Source organism: Trachurus trachurus, assembly GCF_905171665.1.
Source record: "Trachurus trachurus genome assembly, chromosome: 14".
Classification (NCBI taxonomy): Eukaryota; Metazoa; Chordata; class Actinopteri; order Carangiformes; family Carangidae; genus Trachurus; species Trachurus trachurus.
In genome coordinates, this window is record NC_139903.1 from 21,006,812 (window position 1) to 21,032,491 (window position 25,680).

The 25,680-nt window shown below is 41.7% G+C and overlaps 1 protein-coding gene across 1 annotated transcript; it reads right to left on the reverse strand.

The window, feature by feature from the left end:
* Positions 1-1,143: 1,143 nt before the first annotated feature.
* On the reverse strand, positions 1,144-23,596 carry klf5l (Kruppel like factor 5 like; the record flags this gene model as incomplete). Its single annotated transcript, XM_083987298.1, has 4 exons — positions 1,144-1,322; positions 9,117-9,176; positions 9,991-10,918; positions 23,414-23,596. 4 exons carry the CDS (start codon positions 23,594-23,596, stop codon positions 1,144-1,146), a joined length of 1,350 nt encoding a protein of 449 aa, XP_083843424.1.
* Between the last annotated feature and the right edge of the window lie 2,084 nt (positions 23,597-25,680).

The following is a 25,680-nucleotide window of genomic DNA, read 5'->3' on the forward strand; positions in this document are numbered from 1 at the left end:
CATTTGCAAGGAGACTATATCGCAAGGAAGTTTCAACATGGAATATTACTCATATTAACATTCAATGTAAAAAAAAAAAAAAAAAGTCAAGTATAAATCTCAATACATTCATTGTATTGTCAGACACACTTATGCACACATATTAACAAATATTTACAAAAGTGTCACCGCCTCTCCTTGAAAAGTTCATACCTCAAAATAGAAAAAAAGATGGTGACAGGACAGCGTTGACGGTGAAGACTTGGCAGCAGATTTGTCAGGAAAACAAATAGTTCATTTTGTTGTCGTCGTTACGGAAGAAGAAAGTGTGTCCAGGATGTGTTGAGACGGAGTCCCACATTCATAGGAAGTAGGAAGTAAGGCATGTGGTGTGTGTGTGTGTGAGAGCTAGATTAGTGTATGTTTTAAAATCAACAGACAACTGTTCAGAAATGGGAACACCAAAATCATCTCAGAGTCCCTGGTAGATCATTAGCTCTGGTGTTAAGTCGTCAGCAAACACTGTGTTGACTGATAGCAGGTGATGGGCATTATCATATCATTATGAGAACCTGGAGGAGCTCCAATGCTAAACTGCATGACATTTTGCATGCTATACAGCCGTGCTCTGATCTTATGTCCACATATACCTGGACGTATGTTCCCTGTTTCCATAAAAGGTGATGATGATTGGATAACGGAGCGGTTAATTACTGTACATAACAGGCCAATTCGTCTGACACATCTACAATAACTAACCCTTAATCTCCAGATCATCCTCATTATTGGCTTGTGGAAGGTACAAACCACCATGAGATTCCTATGAGGAAATTGGCGATCATAAAGTTTACCCCATCTCCCACAGATCCAACCAATGAACAATCAAGAACCCCAATGGATGTGATCCATCACCAGCTCCCACCTGATAAATCCACTATCTGTGTATAACTACTATTGGATTGTGTAGATGCCTGCTATCACTTGTTTTATGTTAGGAAGGAGAAACAGTGTTAACACGGGTGCACAGTGATGATTTTGGTTCTGTATCTGTTCCTGATTAATGCTGATCCTGGTCCTGGTGGCTGTCATGTTTGGATACTGCACTCTTCGTGCATGAATGTGTGTGTGTCTATATATATGTGTGTGTGTACAGGTATAGCTGCGCTAGTTCTGGTGACGCTTCATGTGCAAGGCCAGATGGTCGGAGCGGGAGAAGCAGCGGCTGCAGGCGATGCACTTGAAGGGTTTGGCCCCGGTGTGTTTCCGGTAGTGTCTGGTGAGTTCGTCCGATCGGGCGAAACGCCAGTCGCAGTTCTCCCATGTACAACGGTACGGCTTCTCACCTGCAAGACACAGCAGAGGAGAGAAGAGTTAGCAATGTACAGGACAGTCTCATACAAATATGATCTCTTTTTTTTTCATAACATATTTGGACCAGAATCACATCAGGAAGTGTCCAGTTCAACAATAGTCCATGAATTGACACAAGGGCTTTGTATGTTTGTTCAGCATGTCCACAACTTCACCATCTTAACCGTTGACGTCCAGGGGACATGCCCCTTCTCATTCCCATGGTGATCTACTCCCTAAAGTCTATTCATTCCCTATTTCATTCTTAGAATATTTGGCCTCCCCCCCCCCCGTAACTTTTCCCTGATTGACATGTATTTGTTTCATATCATGTCTTATGTTTGTAGTTTTGCTAACCTGTCTATCCCTGCCCTGTTGGATTGTTGTAGCGATTTATACTGATCTTATAAATGACAGGAATTACGGCAAAAACAAACACAGAAATCAAACATAGGTTGTGCAGATTAGGTCATTTCACTAAAAAAACTCTGCCCTTAAAGCTGAATGTGGAGGTAGAGTGTGCCCTTGCCAACACGAACCCATTGTGCACCTGTGTGTAGCTGTACTTCTAAATGGGGATACTCAGTATTTGGGCATTTTTAAATGGCAGTTAGTCGTGTGGGCGAGACAGTGTGCGCCTGTGGTTTTCATGGCTGCCTCCTGTAAACATGGCGCTCATTTCCATGAAGCTGAATGGTGAGATAAAATTGCATGCTGCACTATTTGACACAATGGACTCAACTATCAGGTCAGGTACCACACACAGACACACGCATACACACAATCATTTAACAGGATGTCTAAGTTATTTTGGTTTGTGAACATATACAATAACATTCACGGAGGGATTTTCCTTATTAGACCGAAAGAGCAGGAAAGAATCAGTGTGCTGCTTCTCATCATGTCTTTACATGAATGAACAGAGAACGATGTTTCATTCACACACCATCAAAGGTTTTATAAACACCATCACAGCTGCAAGATGTTGCTTTTATCAAATTCCTGAGGAGTTAAGTTGGCAAGGAAACTGCAGGATATTGTGTGTACAAGTGGGCATGTGCACATGTGTGTGTGTTGGTGTATGTATATGCCATCACAGCTCAGTTTCTAATAGTCAATGACACACCTTTATATAGTTTCATTTGTATTTATCAAACTAATCAGCATTTTTGCATCTGATGTCTTATGAAGTTCCTGCTCACTCTGATCATATCCAAATATGTCTGTGGTGAGTGGAGTTGGGAGGTGGATTAAAACTTAACTCTTGCATGTGCTTATTGAATCTGTATTCTTGTTCATTCAGGAAATACACCAAGTCCCATTGTTTAATGATTAGAACCTGGTTTTGTGATCAGACGGCACAGAGAAAAAAAAAGTGTAAAATGGGAATACAAAGCACTGAAGAATAATGAATACTTTAAACACAACACGCTTAGCCTACCCCACCCAAACACTGTCATTTCTCTGCTGTGCCACAATGTGTGATTGCTGCAGTGTGAGCTAATCATCAACAAAGAGGGAGAGAAAAAAAAAACTTTGTTTAAAGGGCTGGTATGTGCACAATGAGAGAAAAAATGTCATCTTTCATAGCAGAGGTGGAAATTAATGTCTGGGAATCGGTGTGAGGCATGAGCACAAACAGAGGTGAGAAGGAGATAAACCGAGACATAAAGCCAGATTCCTCATACTGTGGTTTTCGTACTTTCCGGAGAATTCAAGTCCTTTTATATCCTGGAATGATGAACTTTCCTGAAATGAATAAAAGATCCAGTCTGGACTTATCATTGGTTTGTTCTATATTTAGAATCATTCCTGATTTTTGCCTTGTAATATTTGCTCGGTGTCCAACAACTTCTTGAGAAGAACATTTTTCTTTGGACTTGTTGAGTCTAAGATAAAGAAACACCACTGTGCTGTAGACCTTTAATGCCACCAAATGTTGCTTCTAAGTCGTGTCCTTGGCCGGAAACTTTTCTGAGAGTCAGGGTTGAGGGAGCGTGACTATCCTCCGCTGTTTGGGTCATTAAGTGCTCATTACCAGCATAGGACCCCCCGCCCCCCCCTTAGCACTGATTAGATAGCGTCTGCTATTGACCATCGATCATTGAGTGACAGCTGTTCGCAAAGTGTGGGGTCCAAAGAGCATAGGGGGGAAATGGGTGACAATAAGTGACAGCAAAAGATATGGATTAACAGAAAGACTTCATTCATGTCGTTTTTCAGTTAAATTCTTTTTAATAAAGAAAACATGTTGTTTTAGTGTTAACATGATACTAGCTTTTAAACCCATTTTTGGGGCACCATGGATCCCATTTACCCCCACACAATTAAACCTAATTAGTCTGTTTTAATCCAACAAGTACCTAAACCCCACATCAGAGGCTCAGGAGCACTTTAGCCTCATATTTAGACAATATCCTGTTTCCAGAGCAAACCACTTGATGTGTGTATGTGTGTGTAGAGGTGGAGCACGAATGTCTCCATATAAAAGACTGAGGCTCTCGACTCGCAGGTGTGTTTGGTTTTGCTCTATAGTTGCACTGGCGGGGTCAAAAGCACCTCTCCCTCTCTCTCTCTCTCAGACTAATATCCTTGAGGGTGAGCAAACAGGCCGGTGAAACACGACACATAACACACACAGAACAAACACTCGGCTGGTATATATTCCTAAACAAGCTGCCAAAAGGTCAGGTGAAAACCTACCCCGCCATCCATCCTCACATGCTTTCATTTTCCTTTCGTCTAAAAGGGCAGTATGAAGTTTTGTGTTTAAATCCACACATATAGTGTCCAACCACCTACTACTGAGCTTTTAGGCAGCATGTGATGTTTTATGCCATTCACCATTGTCCTTCATCTGTTTTTCTGCTTTGCTTTTATATGATGTATTGTTGGAAGTTTTCTCACAGTTTCATAAAGTATAAGTATAGTTTATGGTGTCTGCACTGTATTTACTGAGGTCACATCAATGATTTCAGTGTATGTGCTGTCATCAAGAAGCTTCACATGGACGTTTTTTAAAAGCCTTTATAGACATTTTGCACATGACACACAGGCAGCTGTTTGATCAGGTGGCTGATTAGAAAAACGGCCAAACTATTATATTTCTCCTTCAAACACACACACACACACACACACACACACACATAATGAATGCATGTATGACCGCGCCATAAATCGCAACGGACAAATACTAAGCCGCACAAACACAACAAAACACACACTCACAGTGCAGGCGGTGTAACTGCAACAGCATCAATCACTCTGGGACAAAACAGCCTCTGTCAGGCTGCTATGTGCTTTATAAGGAACATATATGTTTACTCTATAGGAGGCTTCAGGTCTCTCTGACAGCCTGTACTCGCAGCATGGAAAACCAGCAGCTCTTGACTTTCCCTCTCCATGTAAAATACATTTTTACCACTTATCTTTGGTAAACTTTCACAAAAAAAATAGATTAAAAAAATTCTATTAATAACTACTCTTTGATAGAATATGGCACCTAGATTTCAAATAAAAGGTCCTGTAGTGGATGGTCTCACTCAGAATGACACAGGAATCAGCCTGAACTTCAACTTAATTCCATTCTCTAATTGCAGATGAGAGGACAAAGGTCAGAAGCGTGGTGAAATAGCAGCAGTCATATCAACATGCTCCACCCTCTCTTAAAGATCATCCATCACTCCTGCAAATGTACTGATAAGAAGAATAAAAATACCTGAGGAGGAACTAGAGAATTTATTTTCACACCACACACATCTTGTCTCGTTTTTTTCTTCATCTTGAAACCATTCATGTCATGAATGACTTTAACCAGACTTCTAGTATAGTACATCAGGAGTGTAATCAAACCATTTTATAACCATCTCTGCTTTTACTGAGTCAAAGAGCAAACACTCTCAGGCCTTCGAGGACGCCCATAAACTCTTTGTGGACCTCTCAGCTTTATCAGCTCAGTGAGTGTTTGTGAAGAGGGCTGGAGGGTTCCCTAATCAGTCTGATAGCACTCTACTCTTTACATACACACACACACATGTACACACACACAAACACAATTACAAAAGTCAATGTGCAGAGCTCAACTGGCTGCTGCTGGGGCCATGGTCAAGGCTGGATGGACCCCTCCTCCCCCCACCCTGTACAAGTGTGAGGGCAGATTGTCATGATAGCAAATGGCTGCAGATAGTGATGGACTTCAACAACAAGCACCATCAGCAGCTCACATGTGGTTCATGCCTCAATCAGAGACACCAAAGCTGGGTGTCCTGGTGAAACAGATTCAGAAACAGATTCAGATCCATCACCAAGTAAAAACTATTTATATATTGTAGTCCATTGCAAAGCCAGATTTATAAATATTTCCTTAACATACAAAAGTATAATCAGCAAAATCAATACGTCTTCTTTACGCTGAGTATTCCTTTCAGAGAGGAATATTACTAAAAACAAACTGTATTACTGAATATTACTATAATAAAATGTGCCAATGTGTGTTAACACCAATTTACAGTTCCCAGGCAACTTAACCTGCATGTCTTTCCTTGTAGGAGGAAAGGAAATTATAGAAAATACAAATTCACACATTGCAAGAGTCCCTTGTTGTTTTGAAACAGTGCGCATCAGTGAGCCACAACACGGTCCGACCCTGACTGCGATAAGCAACTCAGGAATCAGGACTTGAGACAACATGAAGACTTGACATGAATAAATCTACCTGCAATGTTGGGAACTGCAGTCAGCATGACGGAAGCTAGAAGGAAAACTAAAAGATGACTGCTTTATCAGGAAGATTTGGTCACAAGACTAATATGTACTTAGAGTTTCATGATGACACATAGAACTTCCTGATACTGCTGCCTTATGAAACAAAAAACAAACAAAAAACATAAACAATAAAATCTCACATCTCTTATCTCTCTTCCAGTGTATTGAAACCGAAAAATGAGGGATGATGGTTCAGGTCAAAGAATGTTGGCCGACACATGAGAGTTAATGTAACTTGTACGGGAAATATTAAAAAAAGCTGGCTGCACTACAGAAAACTCTCTATGCAGGTTGACTCACAACCATGCTGCATCAGGGAACATTACAGAAAAGGGATTCCTGCCTTGCTATCTATGAACCACAGGTTTCCAGGTCATTTAAAAAGCTTTGATAATGTGTGGAGCAAGGCAATATAGAAAATCCTCAACTCCAAAGACTGCTGATGTAAAGAGGCTATAATGTGTTGGGTTATGTTATCTTTATCTTATTTATATTTGCTGTGGATGGGAGATTAGCTGCAGTGTTTTGTATGTTAAAGGTGTGAGCAGGTTGTAGCGCTCAGATAGGCAAACGCTGTGCAGCACCGATTGATTCTGATAAAGATCACCCATGACTCATTTTCAGGAGGTAAATCAGGGATAAAAACTTCATAATTTAGGGCACTAGGTTTAATGTAAGGTCTCAAACTAATTATTCATTTAAGATGACTTCAAAGAGACAGATCTTTCTGGGGGCAAGTACGTACAGTAGAAACAGAATTAAAAGAAGACCAAGTATGGAGCCTTGAGGCACTCCAGACATCGGAAGATGTCAAATAAAATAATAAAATTGAGCTGTGTGTTTAAGTGAACCAGATCCGATTGTGAAAGATGAGATATGATGAATCACACAGATCACGATGTCTGAACATGATTTGCAGAAAAAAATACTGAGAATGAAGAGAGAAGAAACAGTAATACCTGAAGCTCTATGCAATGCCCACACTCTGGGTTATGTTGATTCCCTATTGTCAGCCTGATGTTCCTTAACATGCTGAACTCATGAGTCACCAACTGAATGTAAAACAAGACTAGGCAGGCCTCATGCAGCCAAATCCTGGGTGAAGACAGTTTGTAAGATGCAAAAAGTGACCAGGGCATGCACTTGACTGTAACTGACTCAACATGAGTGACTGTCGGCAGCTTTCTCAACGGCGAAATTGGCAATACTGAGCAGGAAGTAAGTGTGAATTTCAGTAGTGGTTACCATTTTGATGGTCAGAGGAGGTTATAGAATGGTTATGTTATCAGAACAGGACAGAATAAGAACATGGATCATTTAAATTATTTCAAGGCTATGAATTGGACCAGTTAAAGCAATCTGAGCAGGCATAACCTCTATAGTTGAAATGGATTGTAGAGGGACACAGCTTTCTTTTGAAGAGTCAAAAGCCACAAAGACCAGACAATTAATGGCTAACTGAACACATTCAATGACCTCATCACCTCCCATCTTAGCATAAACAACAACAGTTTGATAAATCAATAAAAAAAGAGTCAATCTGACCACATTTAACTCTACAAGGCTCCAGGAAAATGTGCTTTGACACCTAGATGAGCGTGGTAACGGCGCAGCAGCCACCTGTGTGCTGTTTAAAACATGCAGAAATCAATCCCCAGTCCATCCTTACGACTCATATGAGTTATTTGTACATTTGTGTTGACATTGTTGAGCGGATAGAATCTCTTAACTCTTTCTGTGCTTTCTGTTTGTTTACCATTCTCACTTCATGTTTTACTGTCTATTTGCGCTGCTGTATCCCCTGCTGCTGCAACAAACCTAACTTCCTCACTGGCATCCATAAAGTCTCTTCATATCTATTTATGACCACAGGGAGATCTGTTTCTATCTGTACATCCATTCATGTGTTCTCTTTCCTTCTCTCTCTCTTTCTCTGTCACTGTTTTCACGCTACTGCAGCTCAGTAGCGTTAATCACCCGAGGCAATCTCTAAAATCAAGGTCTGAGGCTCCGGGGAATCCAAAGGTTTCATCTTACAGAAGGGCTAACACATCGAAACCAGCCATCCCCCTTCCTTCTGCAAACTCCCCACCTTCCTCCTCTTCCATCCTCTGAAAAGGGACTGAAAAGCAGGAGTAACTGGTTTGGCCTTTATTTTAACTGTGTGTCTTCCTCCCCCCCCCCCCCCCTCTTTCCTTCATCCTCCCTCCCTCCCTCTTTTTGTTCTCTCTCTCTGGGGAGGATTGGAGGACAGGTATGAGCATGTATAAACATGGTGAAGAAAACACACAAAAAAACTCTTAAGCAAACTAACGTTGCCTCTCTGTTCTGTTTCCTTTTCTCTGTGTTCATCTCTATTATACTTGATGGGTGTATCGAAACTGGCGATTTGACAGACTATGATGTATAAAAATATGTGAGTAATAGTAACAGCTTAATGGTAACAGAGGTGAGATCGAGAGTGGTGTACTGCAGGTTTAATTTAGAATTGTGCACAGAAAGAACAATTGAATACCATTTTACGGGAGAGTTTATGCAAAATCCTCATCTTGAAAAAACAAACCCCGCACAAAACAATGAATTTATTTGGACCCGCAGCGTAACCCTGTGGTTAGTATCATCGAGCTTTGCACCTGAAATGATTTTCTTCTATATTATAGCATATAAAGCTGAAAGGAAAAATAAACAACACTTGTTGTAGCGACTGTGAAAGGTGAAATAGAACCAAAATCAGCAAGATTATCCTCTGCTGTGGTAAATTAAGCAGCGCCTGACAAACATGACTCTTACACCAGATTTTTAGTCATTAGTCACCTCATTTTATTCAATTATTTTCTTGTATCTATATTGTAAATTAGATTTTACTCATACAAATTCTTATATTGGAGAAACTGATCGCTCACACTTTCACATCAGCTGTGAATTAGACACTGCTTTGTAATTTGTATCATGGCAAAATAAACACTGATATTTAGCTGCCAGCACCAACGGCACTGATTTCAAGAGTGGACAAGTTTCCTCACCTGTGTGTGTCCTCTGGTGTGCCTTCAGATGGGAGCTCTTTGTGTAAACTTTGGTGCAGCCTGGAGAAAAAAAAGAAAATCACACAGATCATGAGACAGACTGACAATGAGAGTGCACCGTGACACAACAGGTGGACAAACAAAAGGAGAATTTCAAACCCACATGTTCGTCAAAGGGAACAGATTAGCAAGAAGTCTGACAGTTTCTGCAGAAGAACCTCAGCTCACGGACACATACATCCTGCAGCCGTCATATGAGACTAAAGTATTGGTTGAGATTAGATCCTTTTTCCACTGAAAATGAGCATTCTGTCAATTTAGTTTCTTCCCCATTATTGTTTCCGTATTGATAAGATATGTGTGTGTTTGAACATGATAGAAAGAAGCAGAATTGCATATGAGCTTTTGCTTTGGGAATTGAGTTTATTTACACAACAGTGACACTAGTAGATAAGACTTTGAACCAACTTGTTAGGGTGGTTTATGTTGAAACTTGTTTTCATTAATTAGTGCATCAAATTAACATCAATGCCCAGGAATTCTTGTGAGGTTTGAACAGTTGATTGTGTGTGTGTGTGTGTGCGTGTGTGTGGATATTGGATTGCATACTGCTTGTTTGTTGCCTCAGGGCCTCTACACATGATCAGTGGTACACGCTGTGCTCAGAGTACAGAGCAAAGGCAAAGTGTGTCACCGACATGTTGCGGGAAAAAAAACAAACAAGTCAGGCAACAACGGTCTGTTATATATTTCAGTTTTACATATAAGTATTTGCAGCCGCCCAGAATGAATGACACCCTCGTTTCAGAGTGTCTCAGCTTGTTTCTTGTCCCCAGTGGTTTTACTGCAAGTGAAGAAGACATAAAGCACAGACCTGGGTAGTCACAGAAGTGGATCCTCCTCTTCTCCAGCTCTGGGTTGTTCCGCCTGTTGTACTTGGGACCTGTCAGGACGCCCTGACCGTGTGTCATGAGCATGGCGTGCGAGGACAACCCCGTCACCTTTATCCCTCCCAGGATCTGGTATGGAGGTGGAGGTTGGGACGCGAGGCTGAGCAGCTCCGCCTGGCCATCTGGGCTCCCGGGCTGGGAGTTTGGAGGCGAGGGCGGCAGGCTGTGGGGCGCCGTGTGCTGGGATGAATTGGCGGTGGCCTGGTAGTAACCGTGGTGCTGCTGCAGCTGGTGCTCCATCATGTAGTTGCCGTTGCTCGTGGGCAACGCGGCGCTGCTGAGGTTCAGCATGGTCCTGCCGTTCGAGGAGGAGGAGTGCGTCCCAGCCGGGCTGGAGTGCGACAGAGTCATGGTGAGGTCGGCGCAGCCGGTGATGGGCATGTGGTAGACCTGCGGCTGGGGGGGTTGGGGTCCGATGTGAAGATCTGTGTCCAAATGCGGTTGCTGCTGAGACCTAGCGGACACGCTGACCGCTCCTCCAGAGCTCATGTCTGGTTTGATGAAAACGCTGTTGACTACGGGCGGCAGGCTGAAGACCGAGGTGAAGTCTGGCAAAGCTTGGGTGGAAGAAGCGGCGATTGAGCAAGGCACCTCCAGCCCGGGTTCTGTTTTGATCTGCTGGGGTGTGAGGGTCTTGGTGTTGGGCCGGTAGAGGCCTGTGCGGAGGTGAGTGGTGTTGGGAAGGATGACGTTGATGTTGAGGCTGTAAGGGGCGGTAGGTTTGTCCTCTGAGAAGTACTCATCGACGACAGAGGCGCTTTCTCGTCTGTACTTTTTGTCGCCGATGTCGGTTGAGGTGGTCAAGAGAGGACTGCTGACCTGCGGCAGGTATTTGTCCAACTCTAGTTGAATCTGAAAAGAAGAAAAAAAAGAGAGAGAATGTTATAGTAGGACTTCAATTTAAGTGCTTTGTTATTTCCCAAACACCAGAGGAGCATAAACCTGTTTTCAATAAAAGGTGAGCATATTTTCATTGTAAGCCAACTAAATCACCAACACTGAGGTGTGTCCACACTTTGTGGCTGCTCAAACTCACAAACTGAGCATCAAAGAGATGTGGTTAGAGCCTAGCAGCTTTCACACAATGCCTGTGTAGCACAAATAATTTGTTTAACCAGTGTAATTACTTTGATAGATTAATGAACTGTGGGCGGAGATAAGGCGCCAATAAGACAAATAAGAAAAAGAAAATCTATGGGGGAATGAAAGCAACCCAGAGAGGATAAAAGAAACGTTGCTATCAGAACTTCCTCCTCCATCATCATCATCCTCCCCTCCTCCGTACCTCACATTCCTGTTTCCCAGTGGAGCTCAGTGCCCTGACAAACAGACAGGTGAGGAGCCATTTCACCGCCCAACCGCTTAATATAACTCCAACGGCCTCCAGAGTTGAGCTACTACTGCTGCTTGTTGTGATAACAACAACAATAATAATAATTATCAATAATAATAACAACAATAAGATGATGTTTACAGTTATAGCCTATCTGTTTTCTTACACCACTGGGGAGAGACACTCAGATCTACTCGTGTGTGACAGATGTTGAAATGGTGCCTTTGTTGACAGACAATAGAAGGAAAGGTTGTCACGCCACAAGACTGGACAGACTGATGATAGACGATGAATTCTAGGCGTTTACTTCACTTTAAGCAGATGGCATCATCTGATCTTCATCCTGATTTACTGCTGTGTGTGTGTGTGGCATTCAGAGTCTATGAAGCAGACAGTCAATCCTTTAAAGGTGCACAAGCCGTTTAGTAAATAATCTCTGCTGAAGGGACCACACACGCACGCACACGTGTACAAATGTATAAAAGCATGATACAGAAATGCAGAAAAAAGGAAATGCATGGACTTATATGAGGACATGCAGGCAATGATACACACCAACTTACTGACTACAAGTACACACAAACAAGAGGAGAGTTCCCTCCACGGGTGTGGTCCATGGAAGTGGTTTGATGCATGAAGACGACAAGGAGAAAAAAAAAGAAAGAAGCACTCAGCCAAACCAAAACAAAGAGCTGAAGGCATGAGAAACAGGCAGAGAAACCTAAACACTGTCAGGTATAAATAGACCTGCCAGACAAATCTGATCCTCACAATGACAACAGACACACAGCACAAGAGAAATGATGAAGGGAGGGGGGGGGGGGGGGTGAAGAGAGAGAGAGTGAGAGAGAGAAAGAGAGAAAACACACTAGTAGGAGAATGAAATGAGAGAGGACAAAGGAGCAAGAGAGGTGGAGACAAAACCACGAGGGAAACAAGTGAGCAGCTAATTATGAGAGTGATACGACAAAATCTGGAGAAAACATCAGGATGGATCTAAAGTGACCTTTGATTGAACAGAAGTCTGCAGGTTTCCAAGAAAATAAAACTAAATATTCCACAAACAAAAAAATACACATTGTTCATTTTGCTGCAGCTGCAGATGTGATGACAAAACACACTGATCTCACTAGTGTAACTGAAAAACTGGCTCCCGGCTTGTTTCCACTGACTGTTTCGTTTTGACTTTAACATGATGCACAAGATTCAAATGGTCAATCACAGCTCATGATTCTGATTAATTATAATTATTCTAATAGTTTGATTGTATTGGTTTTTCACTGCTCTACCACCTGAGCCACTGCAACTTAAACCAAATGAACTGATTACCTAATTCGATTCAATTTCTTTCCACTCAATAGACCCATCAATTTATCATTTCATTGCGGCTGAAATGTAGTTAGTTATTTGTAGTTGAATTAATTACATTAATTTATTGAGTGAGATTTTAATGTATTTGATTATAGATCAGGCATAATATTGATCAGTGATGACCACTGACAGTGAGTGGTGAAGTGAATATCACTGAATAACACTTCATCATGGCACCTGTTAGTGGGTGGGATATACTGTATTAGGCAGTAAGTGAACATTTTGTTCTCAAAGTTGATTTGTTGTTGGTCAAGCCTAAGGATTTGAGTGAGTTTGACAAGGGCCAAGTTGTGATGGCTAGACGACTGGGTCAAAGCAAGACTCATTGATACACGTGGGGAGCAAAGGCTGGCCCGTGTGGTCCGGTCCAATAGACGAGCTTCTGTTGCTCAAACTGCTGAAGAAGTTCATGCTGGTTCTGATGTGGTTCTGTGTATTTGGCAGCAAAAGGGTGGACCAACACAATATTAGGCAGGTGGTCACCTGATCAGCATATCGTCTCATGGGTCAACATTTGAAAAAGAAAACACAGGAAAGGTGTGAAATACAGAGCTTTGAAGCGACCTTTAAAACGTGTTTTATGTTCATAGGTCTTTGTATACTTTGACTTTGAACGTAAAAACCAGGAACTGTCTCCAAGTCGTTGGGACTTATCAGTCATTTATCAGAGCTGAACTGGATGAACTGCTCTCTCCAGAGAAATCACAACCCGAGGAGTTCACCTGAGTCCTGGACTGAATTGAATAATTTTGACAAATGACCTAACAACGTGATGATTAGTACGAGGTCGAGTCCAGCAGCTCAACAAAGCAGCAAAGAGGACTGTTTCAACACTGCCTAAAGTGCCAGCACTCGCAACACACACACACACACACACACACACACACACACACACACACACACACACACACACACACACACACACACACAGTTGAAATGTGCAGTTTTTTCATTGCTGGGTCAATAGTTACACCAATGGCTTCAATTTTGTTTGCTGTTAACTGTTAATAATATCAAGTTCAGTTTGCAGACAGAACTGCTTTTGCTTGACCTGTTCAACAGCATTTGCACAGATTGTTATGACAAACAATATAACAAATCTTTATCACAAAGTTATTTAGACTTTCTGCACAAAGACAAAACAGAAAAAAACATCCTGCCTAGTACCTACATGTATGTACTTCAAAATCTCCTATTTTAATTTACTACATTACAGTACACAAAAAAAGTTTCAATTTCTTGATTCTTTTAATTTTTGGGCAGATGGGAAATAAAGAAATATGACTTTTTCATTTGCATGTGTCTCCCGGGGCATGTTTGTGTGTGTTCATGTCCTCGAGCTAACTCATCCGTCGTCGTTCACTGGTGAACTCACACCAGCTTGTCATCAGTGCAATCTGAGCACTTGGTGAAATTAAAATCTTGGGTATTTACTGAGGAGGAAGGAAAACAAAAACAGCCTCTCTGTTTCCTGCCCACTGAGGGCTCCTGTGTGCCTTTCAGGACGGGACACAAACAGGTCCTGTGCTGTTGGGGTGCTGGCAGCTATGACCCGTGGGTGCCCTTGGCTGTGTCCGCTGCTGATCCTTCTTGCTGTCAACCTCTGTTCTCAGATTCATGTGGATCTTTTCTTTCTTTAGCCTCTTTTTCTGGGACACATGTGCCAGACAACTTTTTTTTAGGAAGAGAGGGTTTTCAGCTCCTCTTTTGATTGGCTTACCCAACTATTTTTACTTCTATTGTACATCAAAAACTGAAAACATATCAAATAAGGGACCTTTAAAGTCACTTACTTTGTATACATGTTCACAAAAAATCCCTCATTTAATATGAGTCCTGGACCAAAGCTAGTACCTGTCTATCCACCTCTGGTCAGGATTCGCAGCCTTTCACTCCCAGTTTCAGTTTTCAAGTAAATTTTCTGTCATAACACACGTAAACCTGTCCGAGGACACCATAGTATTTAAAGACAGGAAGTGTGTTTGTGTTTTTTTTATATAGATTCCTTCCAAGTTACATCTTTGGACAGTAGCCAACGTAAACCAAATGTGCTACCACTCAAAATGTCTCTGTGTCATTCATGTGTTGGACAGGTTGAGTATCTCCAGACTAAGACTCAGTTAATAATTGGAGAACATGTATAACTGCTCTGTTATGAATCCTTCTGCCTGATAACAAACAGTCTCTTATCAGCTCTGCGCAGGTTTATGGGATGGAGTGGGAGTTTCCACATGTACGCCGATTTCACATCCATCCTTAAAGAACCTTTGTATGATTAATCCCCATTTACTACATTGTTTGTTTTTCTCATTGTTTAAAGCTTCTATTTCCCCTTCAGTGTCCTCACAGTACAGGAATCAGCCAACGGAGACTGAACACTTTGCTTGACACATAATCTTGTCAGAATTTGCTGACAAAGTTGTGTTATTGTCGAGTGCAGCTGATATGACTTCTGAACAGTCTGCACTTTTCAACGCAGCAGGAGAAATCTGACAGAAATAGAAGCAGACAAGATGTTCACTATGCACGTTATCATGGTTACAGGTCATAACTTGCCTGTTTACCCCCAACTGTATGTGTGGGGACACCTTGTAAATGAAAATCAAGTCCGATGTGACCTAACATGACAGAAATTGTTTCGTGTATATTTTCACCTGGGCCAGCTCTCATTAAATCCCATTGCTCAGGTATCCACACTCTGATGCCAAGGTCAAACTAGCATCTCCATAATTTCCACTTTCCCGTGTTGTTTGTTTGTTTTTGCTGTTCCGTCCAGCGGCATTTGCCGTTTGCCGTCTGCCAGACTTATGTGTGAACCATAGACTGTAAAAAGAATGGACGTAGCACCCGTGACGTCACCCATAGGTTTTGGGGAGTCGTTTTTGTGACTCAAATATGGCGGCCTGAACAGCGCTATGTTGGATTGGCCGGCCGAGAACCCGCCCACTGGCCTCGAAGCAGCTGTCCACGGAGCTGCTCGGACCTGTCACTCAACGTTTCCGCGCCCTAATTGGCCAGAGTTTTAACCTAATAACAGTAAAACGGTAGAGTTAAAAAAAAAATTCACCCCCCTCAGAGTGTGTGCGGGGGTAGAAACTATCGATTGAGACGAAAAAACGTTCTGACACCAGGCTTTTAACATGTTTATTGAGGATGTAAAATCGGCGATTTTAACATGGGGGTCTATGGGGAATGCTCCCTTCTGACACCAGCCCCCAGAGGAAGCCGGGGGGATTGCAGTTTTTTGAACGCGGAAGTGAGCTTCACTTATCAGACCCACAACTGCCCCCTTGGTGTGAACGCAGCATTACTCTGCTGTAACAGACATAATTTGTGAAAATATTAAATATTAAGCTAAAATCTTTGTTTACCCACATCCACTCATTCTGGTATCATGCAGATAAACAGAGGGAATGGTCTTCACATTCTGCTTCCCCTGACCCCAAAACACCTCCAAGCTACAACCTTTGTCATCTTTATTAGACCACTGCTAATCACAAAACAGATGGCTCCGTCTGCACATCAGTTCTCAGTTTATGGCTCTGAGGAATGCAGGGAAACGGTGCCCGTTTGCCTTTGGATCTCCATAAAAACAGAACTGATAGTGTCAGGGCCCCCTGCTCTGCTTGCTTCATCAACAGAACTGGAAACAAGACGAGGTCATTGGTGCAAAAATAAAACCTTTAAGACTGAGATGATGTTTTATGGCCACAGATGGAGGGACAGATAGAGAGAGGCTTGTTTTGGCTTTTCAGGACAGTGACAGAAAAGGCAGGAGTCACTGCCAGGTGGCCAGAACACACAAAATACACAAGGTCTTAGTTTTTGAATATGATGATGTAACATTCATTGGTTCGTTTGCTATGCGGAATTATTTGAATATTTTATCATAAGGTTGCAAAATTATACTATGTGTATAATTTTGTGGTAAAGACAATAATTTAAATGTTTTACAAATACAGTACTACAAGTAGGGGTTGCGTTGGTAGATACATTGTATGTGGTGGGAATTATAAAGGTGTTTTCTCATGGTTTACAGAAATCCTTGTGTCTGAGAATGGACAGATTTCTTAGGAAGCTCCATAAAAACCTTCATTTCTCTGTGACTTGCACCAAGCTGCAACATGCATCAACAGCTGACACAATCCCAAAACTTGCCATGAATCGTCATGTACGATTCAGTCATCCTGACACAACTGAAACTGAACTCAGGTCATCACGTGTACTCTCACGTGTCTATTTTTTTATTCTTATTCCTTGTCTTTCTTTGTTCTGTTATCGTCTCTTGAAACAGAAAAAAGTCCCTCTCAAGTTTAACTGACAGTAAAAGGGGGTTGGTTGGGCCTTAGGAAACTTCCAGTCCTCTGCTGGTGAGGATGCATCTCAATTGTTCTCACTGATGCTGAAAGACTTTTGTTTTGTCTCACTGCAGAATGATTTCACCTTTTGTTTTTGTTCACCGCAGCAAAACAGTTTTTCCGGACAAATGAAGATCATTACTGAGCTTCTACAGCCTCAGTAGATGATCCTGCAGACCACAGGCATTAGAAGACAGCACAACGTGACTGTCTGCGGCCAGCTGTGTTGTCTGCCACGGAGACACGGCCGGGCATGATGGGTACAGATGACATCAGCAGACCAAACAACCAGAACAGAGAACAGCATGAGTCAAAATGATGAATCTCTGTTTTCTGGTAAATCGACATTGTGCCTCAGCATCAGACTGATTTATGAGTTTGCAGACGCATCAAACTGACTTATTAAATACTTATGATGCAACTTCAAAGCAGCAACGACACAAATGTTTTGTACTGAAGGTATTTAGATGGTCCTGTAGGCACAGCGCCAAAGGTTCACTGTTCACATTGTATTTGAAGTGTTGATCCATAGGAAGATATATTTGCGCTTTTAAGAACAAAAATGTAACAGGAAGCCCCAACTGCTCATTTTAAGGCTCACTGTCTGAGTAAAGGCAGTGGACTGTGGGTTTGACACCTTACACAATCAGAACTTTAATTTTATTGTCACTTAAATAAATCCTATTCAAGCTCAACCAGCCAATCTAGCTTATTTTCTATCTTTCTTTTTAAATATAAACATGTTCATTATCTACTTCAGTCTATGCATTCTCCAGTGGAGAATCAAACAAGTCATGCCAAGAGTAATTTGAAACACAGGCAAGTTAACCCAGGACTGCCATTTCAGCCAAGCTCGTGATTAAAACAAATACGGTGACCTGGTTTAAGTGCTTAAATAACAGATGTATTACCTTGCTCCAATTACATCTGAATATTTGATGACAAATAAAAAAGGTGTACAAACGGAGTATCTCAAATTCTATTTCCAATTATCAAACACAGTCCATATTTATAATAAAACAGGATTTAAAAAATGTTGTGTTGTTGCATTGTTGCCGGAAATTCAACCATCTTCAAAAGTAATCAAAACAATTTAATCATGTTCTTTTTCCCCATCACCTGTCTGTCATTGTGGGATTCTAGCAAGCTGGGACTCGTTGTCAGCAGAGCAGACACTTGCTCAGATGCAAAGCAGCTGCATGTGTTTGTGCTGGAAGTCAAATCATTGGTCAAAAAACCAAAACCATCTCATCCTTTCCTGGCAGACAAAAAAGGCATGTGCGACAATGCACCAAGTGGTGGAAATGTGGACATTGTGACATCAGAAGGATGAATGCAAACAACAAGTTCCAAGAACAATCGCAGGATGTTAAAGATGTTTAATCCATATCTGAGTATTGATCTTCAGGAATCATTAGGCGTGACTGGCAACACACTCTGGGGTTGTACGCCAGTGAAGTTACTATGTAACTTCTTATGTCGTCTGTGCTCGGCTTTACAGGAAACCCCTTAGTGATATAATGACTAAAGAATCTGGAAATTGGTTTCATATCAGTTACTTATTCTGCCATTACAGCCCAGCAGCATGACTTCATTTTTCTGTTTCTTCTTGAACATGTATGAGTTTCAGACTCAGGACAAGATGAAGTATCTCATGTTGATGTAAGATCAGTTCAGAAAAAAAATCACAGACTAAACCTCTTTACAGATTGACTGCAGATTGACTTTCTTTAAAAAGGGAGATTCCTGGCTATGCTGTTTGTTCCTGTACAGCACAATGATCACTGATTCGTTGAAAGTCATTGCAAAAGGTGATCCTGCAGAACAGTTTTCTGGATTAATAGCCTCTGGCAAGATGTTTTCTGTTGCTCCTCCGGCACCTCAGCAGTTATGCAAGGAGAGCTACTAGGTACTGTACTAGTCCTGTTTTGAAGCTGCTATAGAAAATATCTTTACATTACAAGTGGATCAAATGATGGTTAACTCTGGGGTATTTTATATATTATCTTTAAGCTCATTGTTGTGGATGGGTTGCCTGCAACTTCAATGTTCAGTTTGGTTAAGTCTAAAAAAAAAAAGCCCTACTGTACTGACACCTCAACCCGCTCAGCTCCGAACACAAGATCAGTGAGTCAATAGTCAAATGGTGCATTTAGGAAATAAAGAGGAGTTGGTGGGGAAAAAAATAAACAGAGCTAAAAGAAGATTTGCATTCATCAGGTGCCCAGAAACACAACTTGACTTGATCAGTGATTTAAATACTGACCCACAACCGACAGACTCCTTTATCCACTACCAGTCGAGTTTGCCTTTCTGTTCACAAGAATTATGTCATACCACACTTAACTGAGGACACACACAAAGCGAAATGCTAACGGTCTTGAAAACTATTAAACCGAACTGCAAGATCTTATTTCTGGGTTATTGCTTTGTAAAAGTAGCGGAGGCCTCCCTCCCTGAGAAACTCATGGATTGGTGGTTGAGTGTCTTTGAAACTTATTTGAAGGCTGCAGCTCACTCTTTCACCCCCATGCACAGTGTGGCTGCAGTGTTTCTGATTTAACAGGTGTCAGGTGTTTGCAGTGTTCATGCTATGAAAGCTGTCACAGCAGGAAAAAACCTGAAAATTAGCGGGTTCACCCGGGTACTGTGTTTACATGATCTGAGTTGATAAATACCCATGTCTACTGCAGAGTCCTTTGACCCCAGTGTGAATGCTATTGAACCCTTTTCCATTACTGACAAAAGCCTGATGTTTGTGGGTCTTAATGAGTTTTTTAACCAGTTGAAGAGGGCTCAAGTCACCAAAAATGTAAACTAATCTATTGTTGTTCACTACAGATGTTGACTCTAATTTTTAAAACTGGCACAAATCAACACTGATAAAAACAACAGTATTTTTAGGACAACCAGAAGCCTGCATGTGACTGGTGTTTGAGGACATTTCAAAACCGCTGTGACTTTCTCATGAGCTGGGCTTTTATCATCCTCTCTCTCTTGCCTCGAGGCAGCCTATGGAGATGCGGGCCCTGCTCAGACAGGTCGGGCAACATACTGCTGTCACGACAGCGGCTGAGTTAAGCGCTCTTTAAAACACCAACACAATGACACAAAGATGCGTCTCAGAGGGAGAAAAAAAAGAAAGCAAAAAAAAAAGGAGGGGGCAGACTTTATTAAGCCAGAACTCTCTTGTGTTTATAGAAAAAGGATGAAATGAACACTAAGACTGATGGTGAAAGAGTGAACTGTGATCTGCGTGGAATGTGTTTTAAGAAACTGACTACATGCACCTTCTCTGTGAATCAAGAGCACATAAGGTAAACCATCTGTGTTGTGGTTGGCATGGATTTGCCTGAGGGGTGACCATTTCACTTAACCTGACATCTTTGTTCTTGACAAAGTCATGTTTTGCATAACACAAAGCACTGCATGTCCCTGCCACAAGATATGAGGGGAAAAGCAGGTGAATGTTGGCCATTTTGTCTCAAGCTAATGGAAACAACACAAGCAGTGGTTAACCAGTTGAAGCTAAAAATAGACTTCAGCTAAAACGATACCGAAGTGGAAGTGAAATCTCTCTGTCCATGTCAGTCATGTTATTCACTACCTACTTGTGGTCACAGTATGCTATTACCTCTTTATGCTAGCTTGTCAACTACCTGCTTCATCTTCTCATTCTGTCACTTTGGTGGGTGTGACCATGTCCTGTTGTCAATTGGACAAGGGAACAGCATTTTTTGGACATTAGCACATGTGGGTGTACATCCCAGATAATCCTGGGATCTTTGATGGATGACTAGCTACAGCTTTCTGCAGACGCCTGTGCTCGTCAAGCTACCATTGGCTCAGATTTTCACTGTTCTGACATCGGGTATGACACTAATTTATCATCTTGAATCGGTTGTCTTACTAATCTACATCAAACCTTCACAATTCAATTAAGTCGGCCATAGTATAGAAATCTTATCCTTTTGGTTCATCAGGAATCCTGTATTCAATCTAGAGCATCTTATTGCCAGCTAATTGTTACTGGTTTATGTATATTTTCCCTCTGTACCCCACCAGGAAGGAAAGCAGAAAGTTAAAGATGAGAAGGCAGAAGCAGAACAGGCCGCAAATCCAAAAAAGGCTTGCCACTTACACTGTGTTACATTATAAATTGTTAATTTAAAACTACTGTATGAGGCTGATAACTTAAGCAATCTGACCTATAAGTCAAGATTTGGTCTTATGATAATCAGGTCAATGATTGACAGCCGAAACATTTGCTGCTTTGATCATGGTCAGGTTTTCAGCTGTGTCACATCCCATAAGCACTCACACCAGTTCATTCAAGCTGTAAAGTACTTTCTGTTTATGACAGTCATCTTGTCCTACATTTATCTGCAACAACACAGGCAGAGAAGGTACACAGTGTTTCCTACATCCAATGAAACACACAAGATTATGTCTTTGGTGACACAGTAACTTACAGAGCTCCTGAAAATAACTCTTCATTTATGTTGTGTTTAGAGAGACAAGCAAAAATAACCTGTAGCTACAAGGCCTTAAGGTTTCCAGACATTGTTATACCTGTTTTAACTTTTAACAAGTTTCGCTCATAACAGAATTCATTCAAAATGAGTTCTCTTAGACACAGAGACAACACCAGCACTGACACTGTGGCTGAATGAGACTTAATGATCTGAGACAATAATCTGCAAATACAAAGTTGTATCCAACATAACTATTTTACTGCTGCAAAGTGCACTTTCTGGCTGAAACAGGCCTAAACCTAAAGGCTGTGCCACGCAATAATCCACAAGCGTTTGGCTGCCGCCTAGAGATGTTGGTTGTCACCAGAATTCAGTCGGCAATGCCGAAAGAGTCAGCTCAAAGACGACTCCACCACGTGACCGCTCTCATGCCATGTTTGCATAAAAGGCCGCCCAACTCAGACATGATGCTTTGTGTTGCATGCAGGTACAACACCTAACAAAGGCAGGCAGCACCATGCCCACATGCACCAACTCTGATCTATCAAATCCACTGCACAGTAAAGGTCACTTGGGGCCCTCAGAGGAACGGGGCTGTTGTGGCCTCGGACCTCGGGGGTCTACCTCATGTTTACCAAGCACATGGCAGGAGGCCAAACTCGCCACCATCCGAAGGCATCCGGTTTCTGTTTGCACTGTGTTGTGATCGCTCACGGCTGGTACACAATCCAAAGCCATTTAACTTTAATGCAGCTGTCACGTTTCTGCTGTGATCATGTTGTGCTAAACTTTAACAAAAGGGGGTGGTCAGGGAGGTTTAACTTATTCTATTTAATTTATTTTCTGGCATCAATTAGGCACACGGCTCTGCTATGCCAAAGCGTGTGACTTCCTGAATCCTGAATCGTGTTCTAGGACCACAGCAACATGGACCCATGGGCTTCATGCTGGACACAGAGATTTATAAAAGGAGCATGATGAGTGTTGGAGAAGAGGCCATTTTGCACTTGTTTCAACTTCAACCTTCTTGTCCATCATGTGATCAAATCCCATGACTAGACAGATTCTGCACGCAGGGATGGCCCTCACGACTCAAGGTGTAAACATGTGCTCAGCTCCTCTCAGACCAAGCTCAGTGTAATAATCAAAATGATCAAAGCCAGTATTTAGTTAAGTGTATTCTAAGCTATTACACAGCGCAAATATCAAGTTCATGACAGCCCGCCACAATAAGCTCTTTATCGCTTTCCCACACAGTAAACATGTCAACAGTGACAGACTGCATCACCATTTCTCTATCCACAGGCCTGCATAACTACATTACCTAAGGATATGGCCCATTTAAAACAAATAATCAATCAATGTAAATGCAATATTAGTGAAAGCCATTGTATTTATAAAATATTTAAAAAGCACACATAGCCTAAATTAAAAGCAATCTCATGTTAAATCTAGTAAAAGTGAATCCTGTGTTCAAAGCAGAACTACCAATAAAGTTTAATTTGAATGATTTGTGCATACAGGTAAACTGAACCTGAGTTTCCTAACGTCAGGTGAGTGTGAGATTTGCCAGTGACTTCACTTCTCTCAGGTAGATTAAAGCAGAAAAGGAGCAGAACGTGCAGCTAAACGGTAATAAACCGGTTGTTACCAGCTTTATCCTCAACTCTTGCTTTTATTCTGAGGGGGCAGCCCCTGCAGACACGAGGCGTAAGGCTTGAAAGTGCAGGTAAAAAAAAGAAAAAAGAAAAAGAGGAATTAAATCAACACTGAGCAGTAAAAACATCTATAGGACGGGTCACTGGTTCACCGAGAGCCCGGCTCTACGCAGCAGGTCAGCAGAGACTCTCACCCCGGGTTTCACGTCCTCAAACACGGATGCGTCCTCAGCGCCGTCCGCTCCCGACATCCTCACCGGCTTCAGCTGCGTGAAAACCGCCCTTTCTTCTGTCGCGTGCGGCGGATTCATAGCCAATCCTACACTCGCTGCCATTAGAATAATCACCTTCACAAATATATATATTCAGAATCTGGGGGTTACACACTCATAAAACTGTTTTTAAGGTTTACTGCGCCCAACTGGAGCTGAAAGCTACGAAGTTATTCCACAGCCCTCCCCTCTTTTCTGGCTCCCAGGTCGGTTTTACCTGTGCTCATGTATGGACCTGCTACCTGCAGATGAAGACTGACAGAAAGCTTAACCAATCAGAGAGGGGAATCTCTCTTGTGGTCCAATCAGCTATACGGAGGAAGGAGGAACTCACCTGAGAGACTTCAGTGAAGGAGGAAAAGAAGTAGGCCTACAGGGAATCACTCCAAAGCCCCCCTACCCCCTCATCTCTCTCTCTCTCTCTCTCTCTCTCTCTCTCTCTCTCTCTCACACACACACACACACACACACACACACACACACACACACACACACACACACACATGAACACACACACAGCAGGCAATTGTAAGAATTATTTGTGAAAATTGAGCTCAATTTATTAAAAATAAAATCGAAAATGATAATAATAATAATGGTAATATAAAACCTTCATCAGGACCCAGTATTTTACTTCTGTTGTGTGAAATATAAAACATCTTGCCAAACTGTCCTGTCTGTTTTGATTAAACTCTCATCAAGCTTTCAAATTACATAAAACCTGATCATCGTGATGAATTTCTGATTTTTGCAATAGTGTGCATCCCCGTCACGCAAAAGGAAATAAATTAGTCATGCTGATAAAAGTTCACTTGTGGCGTTAGAAACAATAAAACATTTATTGTATTTTACAGGAGACTGGTGAAATAGTGGAATTAGCAGGTGAAAGTTGGCTCAGGGAATAAATTTATGAACAGTGGCTGTTCTGTTGGCCACCCTAGGATGATAGGCCCCCCTCTCTCTCTCTCTCTCTCTCTCTCTCAATAATTTGTAGTGAATTACATAATTTTAGTCTGCACATGGACATACAGGAAATAGCTAACAGCTGCCATGACTGTGCGCTTCATTGCAAGTTACAGCAGATTTATCAAATGATAAACCTTCAGCAGTGGTGAGTAATAAGGGCAGCAAACACAATAATCTGATGGAAGTTTAATAGAAACATACAGGAGAGTTAGTTTGGATGAATAAAAAGACTACTTCACTCACTTCCACTTTAAATAAATTAATCTTTGCAATAAAATAATGAAAATAAACTGTTTTGATATCTTGTAAATATTCTAATAACTCAATCAGGTTGTCAGAAAATAAAAGATGGAAACATCACCAACATCAAGGGGGTCTGCTTTGTTATGTTGGGGAAAACAGAATGGCAGGATTTAAAAAAAGAAGAAGATCAAATTAGTGTAATAATGTTTCTTCATTGTCTCTGGAACAAGATATTTAGGTTCATATTTTAAACAAGTAAATTACTGTAAGTGAATTTCCAGGATTCTTTCATATGAGATGATATGCCCTCCTATGGGAGATAAAAATAGACAGACATTGAGCCACGTGCACAGTCTCAGCAGCGATGAGGCTGCTTTGACCTGCTCCAAGCGTCAGACAGTAATGCAATACACCTTCTATTGTCAGTACTGACAGGTGAGACTCCACTAAATTTGGCGCTTCCATCAGCTGGTCCTGCAAACACAGGAAGAGAGCTTTTCCCTTGTGTGGGAGAACTTGTGGAGTCTTGGTGATACCAGACTGGAATCAATCTGGGCGGCCCTGTAATTTGAAGCAGCAGTTCAGCCAGGGTTTTTCATGGATCGCAGAGAGACCAGCTGCGCAAAACCTGTTGTTCAGCACATCACCACTGCATATATTTGCTCATCCGCTTACAAAGCAATGTGTGCTGTCCTGTTATTTATTTAGCTGCAGCCAAAAGATTTAACCAGATTTATACCTGATGTCAAGTCCATCACACCCTCCCTCAAACATGGATGGTAATCAATCACAATACATCCTATTTCAATTATGAAAAACACCCTGAAGATTAAAAATGACTTTAGAAAGAAAAAAGACATTACGTCCCAATGTGGTCTACAATGTGTAGCCCCTTAGGATGATCTGGCTACAGAATATGGGTACTGTGTTATCACAAG